Raw genomic sequence first — 24874 nt, 5'->3', positions numbered from 1 at the left:
ACTGTACTAACATTATGTCTACTGATTTTCTGAGAAACGAAATGCATCAATGTCACAATTTCCTGGTATACTCGCTAAGTTACACGAAGCGTGCGCAGATAACCTGTATAAAACACCAAGGATAAAGCTTATAGACCTTAATCATGTAAAAGGAAGCCGTGATCACCAGTGGCTATGCTTAAAGCCAACCCTTTGATCCCAGACGTGATGGTTACAGCGTGGGAAGGATTATGGGGCTCCATGCGTATTTCATATCAAGCACATTTGGCATATGGTATTTAAATTATGAGTATGGCAACGGTTCTGTTGACTGTCTTTTAAAGGTTAAACAACATGTGGTGGGTTAAGCCCTTTTATCGTTCGCATGCATGAGCATGCACTGAATAAATCTTATACAGATTTATAGAAGGTGAAAACGTTTATGGCATTATACTTGGTTCCAAGTAGTCATACCAAAGCTATATGTTGCTTTCTCTGCTTAAGGTGGTATCTCACTGCACATTGGACACCGATGTGGCACTGCAGGGTTCATTCACTGCGATGCTAGTGTGTTATTTTATAGTTTAGATATTTTTCTAGTTTAGATATGCGTAATACGTAAGACTTAGAAGACAACAAAATACGCAAAACGTAAGAACATTTCGTTCTTTATCTCCGAAATTCGTTGAGTAATCTTCAAACCCCGCAGTGCCGCACCGGTGCCCCAAGTGTAGTGGGATACCACCTATACCAATGTTGCTTTCTCTGCTTAGCACTCAGCATTTGGGAAAGAGTGTGGAAGAACGTTGAACGCACGCCATACACAGTAAACTAGCCCCCTTTTGCAGTGATGACACAGAACTGCGTGGCCAAGGGATACAGAATCGGAGATGGGCGCCACCCTATGCACCATTTGGTGTGGAAAGGACTTTAACTTAACAAAGCGGCAGTGGCAGGGATTGCGCTACTGAATATGAATGAGATATTAAGCTCATTTTACATATGGTACACGCATTTATTACCATATATATGGCATAGTTCTTTTGAATTTTGTAGGATTAAGTTTAGATGCATCTCTTAAAACTAATTACGTATAAGACATACATGTGGTAAGATTTAGTCGGTCTATCTTATCAGACATTCTTGATTTGAAGAAAAAGATAGTAAATTGTTCTACTTGACAAATGTTACCTTTCATGAACAAAAACTAAAACAGAAGCCGCTGTGTAACTAGAAGAATGGAACGATTTATTAGTATTATAGGGCTAAATATTTTAAGTGGTAAGATTTGGTAGGTCAATCAAGTAATCTTTCTATATGTTAATGTGAATAATGCCGAGACGGTTCACATTTGATTTGGTGAATGATCAAGCGAAAGATTAATTTGGTTAATGATTTACTAGTAAAGAGCTATTTACTAGTATTACAGGGGAAAATATTTTAGGTGGTAAGATTTGGTGGTTAAATCCCCTTGATATTTCTATATGTGAAATGTTTAAACAATTCAAATTCATTTGCATGAGAGACCTTGCATTGTGCGTACATTGTATGTGCCATGAGAAAAAAAGATATGTAAGTGGAATATTCTCAATTCAGTGACAATTTTGAAAGACATTAAGCACATATCTCCTGTATGAATTCTGCCTTTCAAAACTGTCACTGATTGAAAAAAATCACTATATGAAGCCATACGTGACTGATGAAACAACAAAAGATACATTTGAATTTTATAGTTCTATCTAGACATTCGTGTTGTTGCCACCATATCAAATTCCAAAGTGCAGGGCTGTACACAAATGGACATCATCATAGACAATGATTCATCTCGTGTTTTATTGCCAAAAGATTGCAGACAAATCATAAAGTAGATAAATCATCTTCCATCCATCATAAATGTTAAAACCAGCGTTCGTAAAGGTGGTATCTCACTGAACTTGGGGCACCGGTGCGGCACTACTGGGTTAGTACATGACTCGACGAATTGCAGAGATAATAAAGAACAAAATTTGTTACTTTTTGTGTATTTTGTTGTCTTATAAGTCGTACTTTACACATTACGCTATATCTGAATTTTAAAAAAACATCGGCGAAAATAACACAACGGTACCGAAGTGAACGCAGCCCGCAGTGCCGCACCGGTGCCCAAAGTGCAGTGAGATACCACCTTTAGGCAAATTATACCGATTGATGTTCACTACAGGCAATCAGCGAAACATCACACCTAGGTGAGACGCATATATATATATATGTGTGCAGCAAGCGTCAGCCATAATTGCATAGTATTGATTTCCATCTTATAGGCCAGGAATACCTAACAAAACCGGGTCATTGACCTCAATTTACACTGGAAAAATACGTTGAATAGATAAATTACATCATGGGATATTCGATCCTGACTGATCTTGTTAGTACAGACTGAATCTAGAAACTGTTGATTGTCGCAACAGCAAATTTGTTCTTGAAATTAAATCCAAATGAGATTCGACACTTAAGGACTTAACGTTAGTTCACATTTATACGTAGGGTAACCTATATCCGTTATATATAAAGATAGGGTATTCGGGGATAGGTAAGTCGATAGAAGGTAGTTTCACATTGCAATATTTTGGAAATGTTGACAATTGAAACCCACGTCGTTGACTTGAAATCTCTAAATACCCAGGTTTTTTTTTTTTTGAAACAACGAATTTAGGTTACCTCACGGATTTAGGTGAACTAGCGTTACAAGATAATGGTAGTCCCATAGCTTTATGAAGGCGGTATCGAAGAGCAGTGGGTTGTTATCAGCTGTGTCTGTGGCACGGTGTTGGGAGGCAAGGCCTATCTCTCTCTTCCCATCGATTTTTACCAACCCAACCGAAGTCAGGTATATATATTACCAAGATGGAGTGAGGAAAGTCGTGTAAAGTGCATTTTGCAATGGCACAAGCTAGATCGCGGTATAGCATGACAAGGTTCAAACATAGGACCTATGGGTTACGGGCCAAACACTATGCAAGCAATTACGCTACACGACCCTACACTTACAAGAAACAGTACTTATGTTTATGTTAATTCTAGCGAGATTTTACATATCCAATTGTGCCGCGGGTCTAGATCTATGTGCAAATTTAGCAGTCTCCTATTGTATCGGCCGCTGTATTTGCTGAAAATCCCATCGCAGACATAAGTATTTGTATGTGTTACGTTATGTCATGTCATGTGTGTACTTTTATATATGTCCAGGAAGACTAGCAGCGTACAATTTAGAATTTGTATTACAGCAAATGGACAAATAAAGCCTCTCAAAGCCTCTCGATCAAAGACACTAAAATTCAGCGACGCCAGGTGTTATGAATGTATAACAGCATCGAAAGCGCCTCTCGCAGTTAGACCCTTTCATCATATTTTTTTCACAGCGGTATCTCACACCGGGCGCCATGATGTGACGTATTCCTGACGTCACAACTTCAAGAGACTTGCGAGAGCATCCGATAACAGGGCACATTTCCATTAGTGCACCCTTTTGCCTTCCGGCGCCCTCGTTTCCCATTCAAAGTCGCTGCCATGTGCCGGGGCCGTCACACATCCGTTACTCTTTTGACATGGACACCCGCATTTGCGTCAAGAGCTTATTAGCATAAATATCGTGGGTTGGACGAGTCGATTTCACGATATTCGTAAGGTTAATCATTCTTCATAAACATTTTTTCATTAAGTTTCAATCGTTCGGCATGATACTCTTCTAGACGCAAAAGAAGTATTACATGGGCTGAAGAGTATCTAAACGGAAATGATCTGATACAATAAGAAAAGTGCATGGCAAAAATAGGGAAGAGATAAATTGACATCCCCGCACGTAGTAAATGGACCCGTCCACTCATCTCATCTCCGCGCTTCCATTAAGCGGCTTTATTACCCTAGGAGCAGGCACGAGCGCGTGACTCACTCTCGCTATACCCCGTATCTCAACTACCGTACCGGCAATTCTATCCCACTCATCGTCTTAATTTTCTAACCCGTTTTTTTCTCTGATTTCCGTCAACAAAACATTTTATCTCTGTCCCTTAAAAAATCGCCGAAGAGTACCAGATGATGAAGTCTGCAGTCTGTGTGTGCGTCCTGACGCTGGCCATATGCTACGTTTTCGGCGTCGCCCGGGCTGCCCCCGTGAACAAAGGTAAGCGCGCTCTGATTACGGCAGGGTAATGTAAACATAATGATATCCCGTAGTGCGTTACCATGCTGGGTGCTCTGTCTCAACCAGATGTTTTTACATTTTGTTTAGTCAATGTGATTTCTTATACTTGTAGGTTTGTGAGAAGAGATCTTTTTGCTTGATCCTCAAAAAGGAGAGAAATCTGATTTTTGCTAAATTATCAATACATAAAAGTGTATCTAAAAACAACACTTGATATTCATTACTGTGTTAGGGCCTGTATAGACGTATGAATAATTGTGCATGCAAATGAGGGGAATGTTCTCTTGGCGTTTTTGGCTGCCCAATTCTTTTCTGGCAAAAAGCTTGCACAAAATAATCGCCAGTCAACTTCCCGAAAATTGTGCTCAAATACTGATTTTCCGTTAGTGGTATACTGAACTAAAATTGCTATGAACACCGTGCAAATATCAAAGCAGAAAAGGAGCTAATAACTGTTAGAACATTAAGTTCCTATGGGTGCATATTGACGGACGGTAGTGGAAAAATCTATCATATTTTCTGCTAAAAGGATTACGTTTGACATCTGTTAGTATTTGCTATTCCATCCCAATGCTCACGCCCAGGACTAACACGTCAAATCATTTGATTCACACGTTTGCGACGCGAATTCCCAGCAGAGCCAGCTCCATGGAAGCGCCGCGCTGTAATGAACTTTGTCATTTTCCACGCGTCTACAGTTGCCTCCTTCACCGGTGTCTCTAGGGCCTTGGTGAAAGTTGTTTTTTTGGTGGAATGTATGCCTGGGGGCTTGTACTAGGGCCGGTACAAGCCCCCCGGCATATATTACTCTCCGGGCATTTTTCCTTTCCCGGCATATTTTCCTTTTCCGTCGTATTCCCGGATAAAAATTGCGAATCGACGCCCCCCCCCCCCCCCAAAAAAAAAAGAACTAACTTTCGCCAAGGCCTTAGAGATGCCGGTGACGGAGGCTACGTCTACAGTGCGTTCTTGGAAAGTACATTTGTGAAATTGCATGGGCTAAAACGGATCATATAACACTTCATTACAACGGAAAGGAGAAACATGAGCTTGATATCACGCTTTATAGAATTAAAAAAAAAAGGTCAAGCTTTTTGTTTATATAACAATTCATATAAGGTCAAGCAATTTTAGCAGGAATAAACAGCCAGCCATTTATACTAGCCAGCTACTGTAGTTTTTTTAAAAGGCTATATCGTCTACCGTTCATATTTCTTTCTTGCCCACTCAGCCAGCACTATTGGTTTAATCTAGTGCACACAGCGGTTGACCCCTACTCTTTTGAGTGCACAAAAAGGTGTTTGTAGGTGTGACTTGACTGGTACGCCGCGGTGGCCGTGCGACGCCCATCCAGAATGACCACAAACCGCGCTAGCAGCGTGAAAAATTCGGTTTTCAATACGCCCACGCCAAAGTTACTTGCCCTACCGGTGTGTGACATAGGATGGGCATTGTTAGCTACTAGATAGTCCAAGCAATCTGTGCCACACACGTTGGTTTTGCAGGGATTCTTGATTTCAACACAGACTCCCAAAACTACAAGCAACTTATCGGCAAGTGGTGCCGTGGTCCACTTGAAAATCTGTTGCTTTTGCGGCTGCGTCTGCGTCCATAGACGCGTGGGAGTAGCCACTCTGATTCCAGCTCGCGTCAACTGCTCCGATGGTTTTCCTGTTTAATTTATATTCAATATTCAAACACCCGTCAATTCTCTTTTAATGACCTCTACATTATTTTGCGGTAAAGTGACGAGCAAACCGAGGCTAGAGGAGGGCTAGGATGGTTGGTTGTGCCCGCTGAAGTCTTGAGACTCAATTCTGTATCAATATAGCCTGGGTATAACACACCAGCTTCTGTATCTGTATCTATATAGCCGGTATAACCGCCCTTCGGCGTAACACACTATCTTCTGTATTTGTTTCTATATAGCCGGTATAACCGCCCTTTTGTGAAACACACCAGCTTCGCAGGCATGCGGCGCGACAGCAGCTAGTTTTATTACACTGAACGACCTGTCACACCTAACTTTTGCACATCTATCTGCAAGTGTTCTTTAAAACTATCCAGAGAAGATGCCCCTATTGTACTTGGTGATAACATATTCCACTCTCTTATAATTCTGTGAAAATGCGAATTTTTTTAGCATATCAATCCTAGGTTGGTAACTTTTGCACTTGAAGGTATGACTGTTTCTAGTCTATCATAAACATATACTTCCCCCTCTTTGGCCGTAATATCATACGATTCACCGCCCCTACGTATGGTGATGTCTGCATCTTTTATTCATAACCTTTTCTGGCCACGACGCCAAGTCATCATATCCTATCTTTATTAGAAGAAAATCCAGCCAGACCCCGAGGTCAGAAGGTAATCTTTATCCGTATCCAGGACCGCTGTGTGTATGTATAGATAAAAGAGATGCATGGCAAAGTTTTCTGGAGGAAGCTTTTAGCAAAAAAAGAAGAAAAAAAGAAAGAAAAAGAAGAAGCAAATTGCCGTACTACTGTATTGGAGCAACGAATTTTGGACATTTAAAGGGGTATCTCACTGCACTTGGGGCACCGGTGTGGCACCGCGGGGTTCGTTCACTGCGGCACTGTTGCGTTATTTTCGCCGATTTTTAAAAATAATTTAGACATTGCATAATGCGTCAAAGTATGAATTAGAGGATACCAAAATACACAAAAAAGGAAGGAAATTCGTTCTTCATCTCTGAAATTCGTTGAGAAATCTTTTGAACCCCGTAGTGCCGCACAAGTGCCCTAAGTGTAGTGAGATATAACCAAAATTTATCCCCTCTTACATGAAGACCGGTTCATGTGGTCCCTAAGATGATTTTGTTCATTGATACAGACATCAATTAAAAATACCGTGACAGCCTCCTCATCGGAACCTCCTGCCAAATCTGACCACTTTTTGCCGGTCCCTTAGAAAATTCCCCATTGCCACAAGCATAAAGAACCCTGTTTATAATGACCACCTTCCCGCAAAAACCAGATTTTATCGGTCCCATGAGTAGTTTTAACTGCATTCATATTTCTGAAGGTGTCAGCCTTGTATTGAAACCCGAAGGATTTTCCACATCCTAGATGTGTTGCGTAAAGCCGTATATAAATCTGTATATAGTCAACAGGTATTGCCGCCGTTCGGCATAACACACCAGCTTCGCAAGCGTAGACTTCTTGGATAGGGTGTTTACAATACACCGAACAACCTACCATGCTAATCCCTGCATATCTAACTGTAATACACAATCTAAGAAAGCTATAAGCTTATTCTAAGTTGTGATTCAAGCTTCACGGATAATAAGATATAACTGTCTCGGGGTTTGGCGATATCTGTACGTGCATCTATATTACTCAGTCGGGTAAAACCGCCCTGAGGCGTAACACATCAGATTTTTGTGGCACGCGGCAATGGATGGTTGTATGGCTGGAGAACTAGTCACGCCCACGCACTGCATATATCTAAATGTGGTATCTCACTGCACTTGGGGCACCGGTGCGGCACTGTTGTGTTATAATCGCCGATCTTTTATAATATATAGATATTGCGTTATACTCAAAAGTATGACTTAGAAGACAACAGCATACACAAAACGTGACAAAATTAGTTCTTTATCTCTGAAATTCGTTGAGTAATCTTTCACCGCATCGGTGCCGCAAGTGCAGTAAGATACCACCTTAACTGTGTCTTATAGTTGTCCAAACCAGGGATAAATAACAAAATATGGCTGTGCAAACAGTTTTCAAAACTGGAGTTTTTTTTCTTGACAAATATAAATGTTATATGTGCTGGTTAGATAACGTTTTGAAAAGATACACGCAAAATAAGTAAAATAGCTCCAACAAACGTGCAAACCATCGATAATGTATTTTTTCCCTGCATTCTTTGATGACAGGCTGTTTGAAACCCTCACCCGCAATCATAATTGCCCAACCATTGCGATTTTATGTACCGTTATCATTTATCCACATGCTAAAATATCATACTTACCCACCACTCATACTTATTCCACGTCATTCCAAAAGCCCTTATAGACATACAAAATGTCTTTTTGTAAAGCTAGGCATGCAAAACTGCTTGAAATAAAGATTCGAGTCACGACAATAGACAAAACCGATGCGGAAATGGCCATCATCTATGTGATATCAGACCTGATTTAGATCCTCTCAAGGAAAATTCCTAGCCATAACCCTTCATAACATCAAATTCTGAGCCCGTTACATCAGGCTAAAACGCCTGTCTTTTATGTTTGCAGAATGACATGAGAGGACAAATACTTGTAACCCACGACCACTTACAATAACTGGGCTATTGAAAACGATAAGAGTGATTGATGTCGTGTGTGGTTTGGACTCTACATGAATGGAATAAGGTTGTCGAGGTCCGCTGATGTGGTGTAAATCATGCACATCCTTTAGTGTTCAGGCAGGGCAATGTAATGCACGATAAAGATAACCTCTCCATCACTGCACTTCCCAAAGCGTAGCTTTTCTTTATCCTCGAGTCGTGGGGAGGAGTATAATTTCATATAGCTGAAGGCAGAAGCTGTCGTCATTCATTTTGTAGTATCAAACTTTACTAGAATATTCTTAGCTGTGTACTTCGCATTTTGTGTTGAGTTGTATGCGAGTTTATCACTGTTGAAAAATATATCTGTTGTTTAACGCCAAATTCTCCGACTTTTTTGAGAAGGGAAACGAATCAAAACTTATTTTAATATCGTATGAAATATAATAGTGTACAAGCCTAGTAAAGACGGTATCTCACAGCATTTGAGGATCGGTGTGGCAATGCGGGGTTCAAAAGATTACTGAAATAACTTCAGAGATAAAAAAAAACAAAATTTGTCACGTTTTGTGTATTTCTTGTTTTCTATTTCATACTTTTGCGTAATACGCTATATCTAAATCATTAAAAAATCGTCGAAAATAACACAACAGTGCCGTTGTGAACGAACCCTGCAGTGCCGCACCGGTGCCACAAGTGCAATGAGATACCACCTTAAGTGGCAAAAATTGGGATTTGAACTCACGACCTACCATTCCAGAAACAGAATCGCTATCAACGCAAGTGTCTACAGCTATCGATGAGTAATTCTATCTCTCGCAAACGTAATACATAACGGATGAGTCGGGGTAATAGGCGTTATTATGATTATAATCAGCGCTATTTGTATTCAATTTCCCCTGGGAAGGCTTGTCATCGTACGTGCGTAAGGCAAGCGGGTTTAATATTTCAACGGCATGGAATAAATGATATAGAGACAAAACAATATGTCGCAGTATAATGTAAAAATTACGCAGCAAAAACAAGCAAAACCAAAGAAGAAAATCAAAGCTTTATAGTCCTGGCAGTTAGCAATGAGTTGGCATTGTATGCGTATGATACACGTCAATGCTATGTTTTGTAAAGGTCAATTTAATCCAACATATGTTCGCGATAAAAAGGTATGACGCACTTTGTATAGATCATAGGAAACTGCCATTAAAGCATAACCACTAAGTAATAAAACACGTATTTAATGTACGTAAAAGAGAAAAAACATCAGATATGAAATATGTGATTTTTGCTTTTGATAGCGATACCCTAAAGCCACCATGAATTGCAATTGTCGATTTCAAAGGAAAGAAAAAGAAAAACATTTTCTCCACGAATCAAACATAAGGTTGGCTTTAATGTCTTGAGTTTATCGTTTATCATCATGGATGTTTTTCGATCTATATGCATCCTTTTTAAACAAGGCAACCTCTTGAGTAATCGAATTAAAGCTATGGCACGTTTTCGGGCACGTTACGTCCTAAATTGGATCTTTCTACTTAAGACTAAGAGAATATCACCCCAAACGTTCCACTGTGACAACAAAACACACAAAACGAAACAAGATTCGTTTTTATCGGTAAAATTAGTTTTGCACTGCTTCAAATCGCACAGCGGCAGCAAAACCTTAGCTTTAAGGTGGTATCTCGCTGCACTTGGGGCACCGGTGTGGCACTGCGGGGTTCGAAAGGTAACGAATTTCAAAGATAAAGAACTTATTTTCTTACGTTTTGTGTATTTTGCTGTTTTCTAAGTCAATCTTTTACGTATTACACAATATCTTATTCATAAAAAGAGGCGAAAATAACACAGGGAACGAACCCCGCAGTGCCACAACAGTGTTCCAAATGAAGTGACATACCACACTTAGTGCAAGTGGGATACGCTCTTTTTTAGGATACTTGCCCTTTACCAGTCATTCTTTTCTAGCAAATCACACAGTAGCCTCCCGTGTAAGAGTCACAGGAAATTGTACAGTAAACATCAAGTATACAGCAACGTATATTTCAGGAAATCCTACCATATAAATTCCTGAGTATATTTGCTCAACAAACAATCTGCCAGGCCGTTTTAGCTGTGCAAACGCATCCAGGTGGTTATGCACTAATGGTGACGTTAGCGGATGGAATGGGGAATAATGAGCCACCTGGTGCAGTATCCGGTCTTATGACGTGTCCTGTGGGAAATTAGCGTCACGTTAATACCCCATTCATCCCACACCTCCTACTGTTGTGAACAGAAGGTGTGTCCAGAAAACGATTTCCTGAAAACAGACGTGGAAAGTATGGCTTTACTGAATAAACTAAAATCAATCATTCCGTGAATGCATACATAACGATAAAAATAATAAAAGCAAGAGCCTTATATGTCACATTAGAAAAAAGGTTTAGACGTTTTCACGATGACTCATAGGCCGATACTCAATTCCCCCACCCACTGGTACGGCCAAGTGTGTCCAGAAAACGGATTTACTCCAAAAAGACATGCATGCATATTGTGTTAAACCTTCGAATTTAAGTCGGCTTGAGTATATGTCCGTATATATCGCTATATGTTACTTACTGACCAAAATTGGTTATGTAAGGAATAGGAATACAGTATTATGATACTCATTATAGATGCAGATATGATACTCATTATAGATATAGGTGCAATATCTTGATACGTCATACGTCATACTAGAAGGATAAGTCAAACGTATCCATATCTCGTGTAACGAGCAGTTACATATATGTGATTATGGTTCCGTAGGAGGAATTTTAGTGGGACAAACTGTTTAGAAATACTACAGGTTGCACATACAAGATACCTATGATATGGGTTCACATTCGAGTGTATGTTTAAGTCCGCGTGAAGTCAGTATGAAGCTCTTAGCCTCTATGAGGTCTTCAGGTCGCTGGAAAAATAACAGGACAAATGATTGAGCAATAGTTAAGCAAACCTTCACATGCGTAAATTCAGGAAAAGCTATTTAACGCATGCTTTACGTAACGCGCTTGCAGATTCCATTTTAACGCAACTGAATGTCCCACAACTGTCCCAAGAACGCTTTCAGTTCGATGTTATAAACTCATCGCAAAAAGATTGTGACCAGATCAACGTTAAACGTCTAAACGTTAGGGTCGTTATTTCGCGCACACAAGGGAACAATGATGCCTAATATCTATTAAATGGGCCGGTGCACATATATCAATATCACCTTTCGACTTTTGGTAACTAAGCGTGATTTAATAGATGGGACCCCTGCGAGAATTGATTTAACCTGATTACTGAAAACGTGCCGAAAGTCAACTTGAAGGAAACCTGAAAAGTTAAAGGTACACTCTCACTGCACTTGTGTTAACCCTGCGTCACTGAGGCGTTCGAAAGATACTAAACAAATTTCAGAGATAAAGAACGGATTTTCTTACCTTTTTTTGTATTTTGTTGTCTTCTAAGTCATATTTACTCTCTTCAGCACAAAAGAACGTTCTGAAACAATACAAACTATTGTCACAAGGAAATATTACGTCTGATTTGTATAGTGAACATGTTGAAAAAAATTAGGCTCCCTTTCCGCTAGTCTGCGATCGCGCTGCGCTCTAACTAAAGCGGTATAGGTAAACTTTTATACTAAGTATGCCAACACAATGTTAGATTGTGACTGAAAAGGAAAACTTAAAAACCGGAAAAAGATTCGTCTCTTTATACTAAACACTTCGTTGAGCGATATGTCAAATGTTAGGCCGCATAACAAGCGCCGTCCTACTGGAAGTGGAGTGTTAACGAAAACAGGCTTTCCTGGAGTCTGGCAGTTCCCATTCATAAACGAACGGAACAACCAAATTCTCTTGCCATCTTATGAATAAATCATCGTTACCTTATACAACCTAAAACCACAAGAATGTATCAACAGTAACGATCACGCTACAATCTACGTCAATGAATACCCGACCTCTTCACCACCAGCTCTCCCCATACAAAGATTACCGGTTCCCCCGGGCTCCACAAGACGTATGACTGCAATCCGCTCCTCATCATCTCAAGATGTATCATTAATTACCCCGACCTTCTCCGACCTTTTGGATATGGGTAATTTAAGAAGGGGATAAAGGTGAACCACTGGTGGGATGGAGCGTAACACGGACTGAAGACTATTTGATCCACAGATAGCGGAGTTAATAAAAGTGTCCCTGACACTGCGACACTGTCCATCATCCAGCGGTTGTCTAGTACGTGACTAGAAAGTTATGGATTTGCAAAGTTCAGTGAACGATGATCATGATGTAATAGAAGCGAAAAGACATTTGAGCAATTAAAAATGGAGTTAATAAAAGTGTCCCTGACACTGCGGCACTGTCCATCATCCAGCGGTTGTCTAGTACGTGACTAGAAAGTTGTCATGAATTTTGCAAAGTTCACTGAAAGATGATCATGATGTGATAGAAGTGAACAGACATTTGAGCAAAAAAAATGGAGTTAATAAAAGTGTCTCTGACACTGCGACACTGTCCATCATCCAGTGGTTGTCTAGTACGTGACTAGAAAGTTATGGATTTGCAAAGTTCAGTGAACGATGATCATGATGTAATAGAAGCGAACAGACATTTGAGCAATTAAAAATGGAGTTAATAAAAGTGTCCCTGACACTGCGACACTGTCCATCATCAAGCGGTTGTCTAGTACGTGACTAGAAAGTTGTCATGAATTTTGCAAAGTTTATTGAACGATGATCATGATGTGACAAACTGAAAAGAGACATTTGAGCAAAAAATTGGAGTTGATAAAAGTGTCTCTGACACCGCGACACTGTCCATCATTCTGTGGTTGCATACGTGACTAGAAAGCTGGCGAAATGTATCTTTCATCGAACGATGGTTTGATAGAAGTGAACAGACTCAAAGTCTTTTGAGGCAAAAGCAAAGGGGTTTATGCGAGTGTCCCTGACACTACAATTTGTTGGAAATCATTTCTATTATTCACTCTCGAGGTCGTATAGTACGAGATAGAAACGTTATGCTGCAAAAAAAAGTAGTGGGTTAGATTCAAAACCATTTTACATTGTTATAAAAGTGTTTATGTACGGGTCCCCTGCACAGCGACTTGTATCACAAGTGACGTGACTTGCAGCAATTACAAATTGATCAGAAAGTGAACATCAAACATTTTCTTAGGTTTCACACAATTAAAGAAAATCAATGGTTGCACAGAGATTGGAAACCGCTTGACCTAGCTAGAGAGGTCGAGTGTTAATGAAAACGGCCCTGACACGACTTCTTGTAATATAAGCTACGTGGCAAGTAGAAAAAACATTGAATTTCTTTACTTTGCACACGTTTGTAAACCATTGGTGGGATAAAGGATAACGCGATACCCAGACCATTTGACCCTAATCATATAATGCAATCAGCTTCATGGATATCCCTGGTACTCTTTGCTGTGTTTTGGACAACCTATGAGATCAGGCGTTAGCAGTCGAAGGGCTGTAGACAGATATCAGTTTCTTGAAAATCTTGAGAGAAAAACACACACACACACACTTTGAATTGCGCTGCGACAGGTGGTCTCAATTATGCTATAAGTACCTCCGTTGCGACTCTGAAATGCATGTATAATTACCTACTGGTAAATCAGTCCTTGATTTAAATTGAAATTAAATCGAAGTGACCGCTGAATCATGGTTTAGACTGAAGAGAGATGGATGTAATATACACTAATTGTATAGGCACCGACCCATGCCTTGGGTAAAGCACTATGATTTCGATACGAGCTAAGCTACCAAGGCCTAATGAATGTACTAATACGTGCATATATCTGTTTGGAGTATCTTGATATGGCGTCCTATTTCCTCCCATTCAAGAGAATTATGCCAGAAATGTACGCCATCTTGTTCCCACACATACTTCCTTCTTGTTATTCTTCCATGTCCTCATTACACTTTTGTATCTCATTTCCGTCGGTCTTCAGTTTATTGATGGAGATGAAAGAGTCGGCCAGGAAGCAACTGATGAATGAAATATATCAGACCTGAAGATCCACTGGCGTGTTTGGGTACTGATGGCATCATTAGGATCTATACAATTATCATGGTACCTTGGAAGCGCACCATCTGGCAACAGAAATATTGATGATTTTGAAAACAAAACTTGCAGTGGAAAAACGCCATCCTTAACGGACTTCCTGTTTTTTTATTGCCTTGTTTTTTTATTGATTTGTTTGTGTCTTCACTTTGAATCGTTTGATTGAACAACTCAGATCGGGACGTCGTTGGTCACTTTAAAACGACAAATTGATGCTACCAATAGTAGCAGTCCACTGTGTTCTGATTCTTTTGCAACGGTCAGACACTGTGCGGCAGCAATCAGTCTTTCTTCAATTCTCTCCACTTTGCCTTTGCCAAGGCAAAAAGAGACGTCTACACCGCTTCTTTTTCATACTTTTCTTACACCGTTAGACTCCTGAAAAAATTCCTGTCAGTCATAATTCTGATTGATAGCCCAGTGATGGAGATGAAAGGTTATGGCAGGAAGCGCCCGTTGAATGACGCCTGTTGAAACCGGGGAGCCATTGACGTATGTAGCGCTTTGATATCCTCCCACGCTAGAGCCAATTACCACCACAGCAGCAGCGCGGATACAAACCGACGCACAGTTGTACATGATACTGATAGCATCCGGCATTTCTTTCTTTTGTATTCCTCTCATAACATCAATGGGACGTACTGAGGGATCCGAAGATTACTTAACGAATTTTAGACACTCAGAACGAATGTTCACGTTTTGTGCATTTTTGTTGTCTTCTAACTTCTAAGTCGTAATTTTACGTATTACGCAATCTAAATTATGAAAAATTGGCGAACATAACACAACAGTGCCGCAGTGAACCAACCCAGAAGTGCCGCACCGGTGCCTCAAGTACAGTGAGATACCAAGGTCTGTAACTGAAAAAGTTGTCGATGCTATTGGAAGCAGAGAGGTTCTTATTCGGTAATCAATATATTTTATATACAATAAAAAGCTAATGATAATGATAACAGTAACGATAATTGCAGTAATGATATAAAACATAATACAAGGTTCAGTTCTCTCTTTATCTCACTGGATTGTAGCACGTTGGAGGCGTTGCTGCATTTCAACTTCAATTTGTGTTACCCATGACATTTGATAGAACTGTCCAACAAATCGTGCAAGTATCAATAAAAAGACAACAAATAAAGCACACAAAGTAAAACATAAAAATTCATTGAAATTCAAATTCATTGTACAATCGCTAGACCGAGGTAACGCCTGCGACGCAGCACAGCTTCGGTAAGATACTCCATTTAGAGTACTAGGAAGATCCATATGCATTACGAGGTGTATTCGTCACATCATATCGTGTATCGTTTCAAAAACAGATTTTAAAAAGGAGGTGTGAATGGTAAATGAACATTATCTTTGCTGAAAGTGACGTTTGGTTTAAAGCTTTTTGCACATGATGAGATTTTCCACTTATGATTACTTGATATGAGTATATACGTAGATTCCTTACAAAACAATGATATTTAAATGGAAGAATTCGAATGTCCCAACGCAAAGGCGTTTGCAAACGTGGTATCAAGACAAAGTGCAGCTAGAGTCTCAGTCCATACTGCAAATGTAGGTCTAGCTCTGAGGGTTGCCAAAAATACTCACAAAAGCATACATCTACAGCAACTGGTGAGATGCTATCTGATAAGAACAACCAAGTACCCATTACCCTCACCCACCTGGTCCATCCATTTGGTACTTCACAACTGATGATAAGGATACAGAAGACATTACCATGGGACTGTTGTGCCATCCCACCCCCATATACAAGCCCGTCTGGTACCATTACCTGTCCGCTATAGTGTGCTGTCTACTTTCGTTAAAAGGGAAGCTTATGTCGGTACGCGTTATATATAGTATACAGAGAGTATATTCTTGGAAAGCTGGCCATTAGTGTTTGTATAAGCGCCAGCTGCAGAGTAGTGGCCCATGCCAAGAATAGCCATTAACAAATCTTAGATACAAAAGTTCGCCTATGTAATTTTTAGGGTCTGTTGTTGTGAAATAAAGAAAAAAATGTGACAAAGAAACAGATTTTATACAAAGATCGGAGGGTAAAAGAGCCTCTATTTTTTTCTGATTTAACGTTTTCTGTTGTCTAGTCCACTTGATTGCATTCACTAATAGCATGCATATTCACCAAGACGTTTTGTGATGTTTTCAGCAGCCTTTACGTGTGTTCACCTTTTCACCATCTGTAGAATGTTACAACCCCAAAGTTTGATACTGCAATATCTTTTTTATTTATTCATTCATCTCAAAAAGGGTGGGATCACAGTGATACCGGGTAATGAGTTTTAGGTTACTGCAAAGCACCACGGCAATCGAGTTGGGTTTCAAACGTGTCCCAGATTTGGCCGCACGCAAGCGGATCTCCTATGAGACGAAACAGAATTACTTTTTGATTGCCCTCCCGTGACAGCGGCACTTTCTCCTCTGTATCTTTGTGTGTCGCGATGAAGCTGCAAATTGAAAATTAAAGACGAACAGATATAGCCCCATCTTGAACATTATCACCACTTATTCATCAGAGGTCCCTGAAAAATAATCCGTTTTGTGAGCTTGAAAATCACTTCTGAATCGCGATCAATTTAGCTATTGAGGTCTAATCCCTGGACAATGTTACTTTACAGTCGCCGACCTAGGAACGCTTTTAACTCGTTCATTCAAGCTCCCTTTTATCTCAGTTTGCTTTCTAGTCATGGTGAACGCTTCAAGTTAAGATCGGACAGGTCGATTCCTACGGCAATGCTCTTGTTACTTTAGAAGGAAGCGGGGATGGGTGGTGGAAATAGGTTTTACAAGACGTCAATGCATGACGCACTCAATCTTTTGCGATTTGTGATTCGCAATTTTGGTGATTTGGTATGAGTTACATTGACCACAGAGTTATTCTGCCGACGCGATTATGCTATGGCGGCAAAGCCAGACTATCCATCTACTGGTAAAGCTTCATGTATTATTCTCGTTAAGTCGCGTAGGCGTTACTAACGGGCCTGTCCAGATCTTAACAATACAGATATAGGGCAACAATATTGTTACAATTTGTCGTCTGTATGAAGCTACAAGTACTTGAATGCAAAGGTTACACTAATTGAAACTACACCTGCCCTATGACCCATTAAAAAGCAGACCAATTTATTTAAGCTGCTAATGATAGTTTTATGACGGATTTAGGCCAACCCTACTGAATGGGAGAGAAAGAAAACCTTGTGAAAGTAGGCCACTGCATTATAGGTGAACAATGGGGCCCATTATGGTCTGTGCCCAACCATCGGTTGACCTGGTTCAAAAGTTGAATCGATCGAGAGTTGATAGGATTCCATAAAATGTTTCACTTGCGGTATGAGGTTTCTGAAAGAAACTTTTCTTTCTATTAAGTTTTATGGTATTGATAGTGATCACATAGGTATCGGTTCATTATCGAGATAAACGAGCGATAATTATGTTTATAACTTTGTTTGTGAGCTGGAAATAGATACTTATTAGTCGGTAATTTATATGCATTAACGACGTGTTAGGCTCTGTCAGAATGGTTGAACAATACAGCAAGTTGTATGCGAAAGTAGTTGACAGGACAAGTTGTCTTCACAACAGTTTGAAGAATTCGGATGTTTCAAATCTGATCTTCAGGCACATCCTGGCACATTCCGGCTTGAAATGAAGCTTGTTCAAATGTTGCTTATCTATCAAGCTTCCTATATATTCCATGATAACAGAGAGTTCCAATAGAAACAAGACTAGAGAAACCCTTGCAGGCAATTCCGTCCTTTGCACTTTATCTTTCCCCGTCGAAGGCTGACCATAACACATTGATCAGATATAGGTGCTGAAAAAGTCGTTAATCAGTAGAGCATGTTGTTGTCTGAAAGTTTATGCCTATAAACTTTGTTAAGTTCTGGTATCTAAATCTCCTTGTACTTTCTAATGAGGCATTTCCACTAAGAATGATGCAATACGGCATCTCGAAATGTCAACACGAACGTAAGAGGAGAATAAAGATTGTCCAAACCAATTCAAAATTATGCTTCAATCAATCCAATTAGATAAGGATGCAGTCTCTGATGAGTTGGGAGCAGATTGCTGTCATTTACGTAACGATTCACAGGGCCTCCCTAAGGTCTTATTAACATTAGTTACCTAGCTATTTGTCAACGGTGGTTTCTTGGAAATCCACTACGCATTTTTAGAAAGTATGTATAGAAAGCAAAGATACTACCAGAAACTTTCATAAATATAGCTTTTTAGACGCTCAAAGCGTCGTAAATGACATATTATTGGTAAGCACCAGAGGGATATTTAAGTATAATATAGATGTTTTCGTGAATGGGATATGAAACATGCATTAGCGCATAATGTTTGCCGGCTTCGAACGAAAAATGACAGGATGGCAGCAGTGAACGATTATGTTTGTAACGAATCCTACCACGTTTCAACACTCAATGTTATTTGTAAGCACCAGAGGGATATTCAAGTATAATATAGATGTTTTCGTGAATGGGATATGAAACATGCATTAGCTTCTAATGTTTGCTTTGGAACGAAAAATGACAGGATGGCAGCAGTGAACGATATGTTTGTAACGAATCCTAACGAATGTTATTTGTAAGCACCAAAGGGATATTCAAGTATAATATAGATGTTTTCGTGACTGTGATCTGCAACCTGCATTAGCGCATAATGTTTGCTTTAGAACGAAAAATGACAGGATGACAGCCATGAACGATATGGGTTTATGAAATATCTTAACAACGTTTCGAAAGCTCGCATATTACTGATTCATCTTGCTCACACAGGCTCTACGGTGAATGAGTCTGAAGTTGTGGTAACATATGATAGGGACCTCCCGTAGTGTAACAAGATCTCTCGTTGCGTCAGAAATGATACTTCAAGCCGCCTAGGGGCAGCAGAACTCATCATCAATCATCCCAATAGACAGCTATAATGGATAATAATGGAACTATGAAATATGTGTAACGGATTTTATGACAGTCCTTTCAGTTCTTATTTGCTGTAACACATATCAAGGGATGTCTACCCACTCATTTTTGATAACTGCTGCGCTGGTAAATGCAAAGAAAGTTGAGGGAAATAAAACACGAGGTATCTAAAGTCTCTGCATCAACTATCAGAAAAAAAGAAAGTTATAAGCTTATAATTACGTACGGTCTATCGATACGGTTCAGTATTTGTATTATTGTGCAGTATTTATGTTAGGTATGTGCTACGATCACTATGTCTTTGCATTCAGTAGGTTACTAAGTTTTTCACGACATATCTAAACCATATAATGATGTTGTCCTTTATATAATACGGCGAAATTGTATGTGGTATCATCGCACGCCTTATACCTGTATATATGTAGCTACAACTTCTGTCAAGTCTTTTCAAGTTTTGGGGTTCTTATAACTTTCTTCCAACTTACGAATGGAAGAAACAAGCCCTAGATATTCATAATTGTACTTCATAATTACATGTACTTGCTGTGCTCACCTGATATCATTGTGTATGTAGCCACAATTTATTTCTAAACTTATGTCAAATCTCCCCAAATCAAAACTCTCCAAGATTTGGGGTTCTCGTAACTTTTTTTCCAACTTACGAATGGAACAAAAACAAGACCCTAGATATTCATTACGGTACTGAATAATTACATGTAAGTGCTGTGCTCACCTGGTATTATTGTGTATGTATTTATTTCCAAACTTATGGGAAATCTCTTCACGATTTTGGGTTCTTTCAACTTTCTCCTAATTTACTAACGAACGTGAGATACAAGCCCCTAGATATTCATTATGGTACTGCATAATTGTACATACTTGCAGCGTGCTTATTGTGCTTACTGAAACTTTGCGACTGAAGCACGGGGGCATCAAACAGTGAAATGATCATCAGACACTCAGGATCATGACTTTTTGGAGCCACAGGGGGTGATCACAACAGCGTTCTCACAGCTGCCCGAGAGCTAATGAAGCACAACTCGTGCTTATGTGGGGGAGTTACAGGATTGATCGACTCATAAACGGCTCTAGGAGCATCTGCTCTCCACAGGAAACTGCTAGCGAGGGAACCAACAGAACGTGTGGGGAATTAGAATCAGTTGCACGCCGCTAGGAAACTTTGTCGATCATTGATTGAAATACAACACTCTCATTCGCCAAAAAGCAGTTACTAAAGCATCTGACACTGACAAAAACTAGTGTGTGCTAGTTGAAACCGTTTCCAAATCATATCAAGTTGCTTGTCTATAATCAGGAACTGTTTGGGGGCGTATCTTATGACCTGGATGTCTAAATTTCATCGACAATACTCACATTCTAGTTTCGAGCATATTTTTACAGCCATGAGCCTGTAAATGGGCATGGAAATTTTAAGAATTTCTTTATAATTTAATGATTCTACAAAGTCGTTATAATGACAAGAGCACTTAAAATGTAACATGTTATTTAGAATTTGGATATTGTCATTCACAAAGGTTAAGAACGCAGTTATGTGTCAAGAACTGTCTATAAAACAGTCCTAGACTTTCTGCGATGCTTTTGACTATTCAGACAAGAAATATAGACATGAATATTGAATACACACGGGCTTTGCTTTCCTTCAAAGTTAGAGACCATCAAGTTATGTGTCAAGAGCTGTCCTTAAAACACCCCCATATTTTTCGCGCTGTCTGTAACTATTTAGACCAGCTACATAGACAAAACTACTTTATGTAAGCCTTGCTTTCTTTAAAAGTTAGAAATCGTCTTCTACATTTATGGAATCTTGGAGTGAACTAGTTGCAATAAGGCTTCAAGATAGACACGTCCCTTGTGAAATGACTTGAAGGTAACTGAAGTTTACAGCCGCTACAACAGACTTTTGGCAATAAACCCTTACTGCAGCAGGTGTGTCGAAACTTGATCTCTCTCTGAAGTCACGAAGTCAATCTGATAGCAGACATTAAACTTGATCTTCCCCTCGAGTCGTCACGGATGTAGCAGCTTGTACCACCTGATCCTCAATGGCCGCTTGGCTTCATGGTAATACCTGGTCATTGAGGAACATTTTTTGGCCATTAGGGTAGATGGAAAATTGCATCTTCGTGCTCTAAGAGACACTGTGGCATCATGTTTTGGTCATTTCTATGATACTTGACCGATGGGCATTGATCCTAGCCAATGGTATTGCCATTATAGTTAAGGCTGAATGAGCTCTTTCTTTGTACATATGTCCATACGCATGTATACATATAAAACGTTCACACCATAAGAGATGGTAAGCTCTAAGCGACACCGGTACCGTGGCATCATGTTTTGGTCATTTCTATGATACGCGGGGGATGGCCATTGATTCTAGCCAATGGCATTGCCATTACAGTTTAGGCTGGATGAGCTCTTTCTTTGTACAAAATGTCTTTATATATGCACACGTATAAAACGTCCACACCATTATAGCTGACAATGCAGAATCCGGTACATAACAATGGCAATGATGAAGAGCTGCTGCTTTCCTTTGAAATATAAAAAGGTCTTTAAAGTCAAAATATAAGATGTTAGAATTTACTCGGACAAATGAATGTGCTAGTTTACCAAAGAAAATGTAAAATAAATGTTAAAAGTTATCCCATGTCATGTCTGCTAAATCAATAAATGCACTAATAGCTTTACCCTTTTGTTAGTTATTATCATCTACTTTCCGTATCTGATTGAAATATAATAGCAACAAAGCAATATCATTTTCTGCTATCATTGTTAGAATCTTTGCTGCTATGACCTTTTGCCGTTGCTAAATAACAGGGTGCAAGCTAATATTTGTTAAACAGCACAGTAGACATCATGATCCAATAGGTCGTAGGATCAGTTTAACCTCCCTGACCTTTAGAAGAGATTGTAATTTATTCGTAGACCAGGGCTAGAGTATCAAAGGATCTGCCTCCATACGTGCCAGCGGCCAATTAGTCGCCCCCATGATGGATAGATCGCTCGCACTCCATCTACCGTCTGTGGAACGAAATATGGGCGGAATCGCAATTCGCCATCTTGAAAAGGTCGAAAAAATCAAAGAATATAATTCGAGATAATAGCAAGAAGAGATGCCACAGATCTAAATGATATGCCAAGTGTATCACTTTTGAATTTATCTTAATTTGCACATACAGTTGGCATATGATATCCTATTCCCTGAATGCAGTTTAACTTAAGCTTATCCAACAGGAGCATTTAGTATCCGATGATACAAAATATAGGGAATCCATTCTTGATGTATAATGACGCATGGACGGTTGGATGGCAAATGCCACACTCAGTGTGATATATGTAAGCAGCTTTTCAAATACAAGCTTGTTTGACAGTTAGTACGTACTCGCTGTGACCACCCACCTTACACCAAATTCTTACAGAAGTAAAATCGTATGAAATCTCCTACAGGTGCTCAAGCCTGTTCACAATCACCATATACATTCAATGACCTTATATGCGTAGTCTGGGTACGCATAAAAGTGAAATACCGGATCGGAGTGTGGCGTCTTTTGATGTGAAATACAGCAGTGGATCCAACAACATTGATCTACAATGATGAAAATATGGATGGCTTGTGTTCAGTCTATTGCATTCGCCATTCCTCTGAATACACCAGAATCCGTAGAGGAGCATCAGCCTTCGTTAAAGTGCCATTCGCGTAAAACCCTGTTTCATCTGGACCATGGCTATCGATTTGTTTGTAACTTTGCATGGCTATACTGCAGCAGCCATACATGGGGCTATAGGCTTGACTGCATGCCTTTGCATTCACAGACCTCATCCTCAACGCTTCTAACATATGACTGTTGTCTTCTGGAAGTGACAGTAATGATGTGTTCTGTATTCACGGTAGTTCCTAAAGATTAGGATGTCAGAAACATGTGATCCAGGCTTTCTGTTAGGCTTCCTGTACCTGGACATCAAACGGCGACCTCTCCTTGTTACGCCCTTTTCGTCAAACATTTGTATTAATGATTCTGAAATGTCAATTTGGTCTTTTGGCATCAAATATACAACACCCACCGGTGTCACTGATTATCAATGTAGAGGTCTGCTGACATATATAACGTTGGTTTCCCTTTATCCGACGGTAACCGAAGTATGTTCGCGATTTGTAAGAAACCCGTATTTAGGGATATGAAGTCGACGGACGGTGGTTTCAAATCGGAACATTTTGAAAATATAACGGATAAAGGTCACCCCACGGATAAAGGTGATTTAGCGTAACATCTTATTTCTTACATCATTGCAAGGAAGGACCTTAGGCCTACTAGCTGAGGGAATTTCTTCTCGGCCTCGGATGACACCCCCCCCCCCTCTTCCAGTTTATCTTGTCTACCGATCTGAAAGATATACCGTACAAAAGATATGAGTGACGTGGATCAAACATGTTTCTACCTGTTTTAAGATATAATCTCATTGCTGAGACCTTCCGAAAATTAAGCTGCAACTGTCATGGAATCCATGTTATACCATTGTCGAGATGTCTTAGCTCCCAGCAACGCTTTTACTGACGTGTATCTTTTTCCATCTACAGTTGATGTCGAACCAAAGGATGAGCAAGTGAAAGAAGATGACCAACAGGTGAGCATTGCAATATCTTTAATGTGAACCATGTAGCTTTTATTATATAAGAACTACTTTTTGCATAGATTGAAAATCTCAAAAACTGAACTATTCTAGACCTGTTGTACCTGGTTACAATTGTATTCGAGATGAAAGGTTACATTTTTCGTTTCTAGATGCCGCTTTGGCAAGGCAATATGTGATTGAAAATCTAACAAAAATCAAACAAAAAATATTCCTGGGTTGAGTACGGAATTTTGCACAGTGTATTCCAAAGAATACAGTATCGGTACTCTGTAATGCGGACTTGGACCCCGACCCTTGAATCAGCTAACGTTCACCGTAACCTAAATGCATAACGAAAGCCCATTTAGCAGACGAAGTAGAATGTACATGTCAATTAAACCTTTTGATATTGTTCATCTTACATTCATAACTTCCATGTTCTCATATCGCATATTCCTGCTTGCTCTATCACTTGTTTTACAGCACTCGACAATTTTGGATAAGATTGCAAAGTGTTGTTGTACTGAAGATAACTGACAAGCTCCGCCACTAGAATGTAATTACGAACGACAGGGCGTCAAACAGATGCGTCAGCTATAGCTTCATTATCTTATATGGGCTTTTAGCTGGCTTTATGACAGGGGATTTAAGAGGATTTTCTTGTCGTAATGACAGTAAAAAGCAATTAGACTATCAATTTGACAGCCTTCCCCCCCTTATTGATAAGAAAATAAAGATTTGGGCTTTGAATGGAGAACCCACACTCGCTATGA

General features: G+C 39.7%; 1 protein-coding gene across 1 annotated transcript in view; it reads left to right on the top strand.

The window, feature by feature from the left end:
- The first annotated feature begins 3863 nt into the window (after positions 1–3863).
- LOC118411199 (glutamic acid-rich protein-like) overlaps positions 3864–24874 on the top strand; it is a 41641-nt gene continuing 20630 nt past the window's right edge. Inside the window, exons 1-2 of the mRNA XM_035813282.1 lie at positions 3864–4138; positions 24067–24113. Coding sequence (XP_035669175.1) covers positions 4051–4138; positions 24067–24113 — 135 coding nt within the window. The 5' untranslated portion in view covers positions 3864–4050. The remainder of the gene's footprint in view (positions 4139–24066; positions 24114–24874) is intronic.

Source organism: Branchiostoma floridae, chromosome 3 (genome assembly GCF_000003815.2).
Source record: "Branchiostoma floridae strain S238N-H82 chromosome 3, Bfl_VNyyK, whole genome shotgun sequence".
Classification (NCBI taxonomy): domain Eukaryota; kingdom Metazoa; phylum Chordata; class Leptocardii; order Amphioxiformes; family Branchiostomatidae; genus Branchiostoma; species Branchiostoma floridae.
This window is presented reverse-complemented; position numbering and strand designations above follow the sequence as displayed.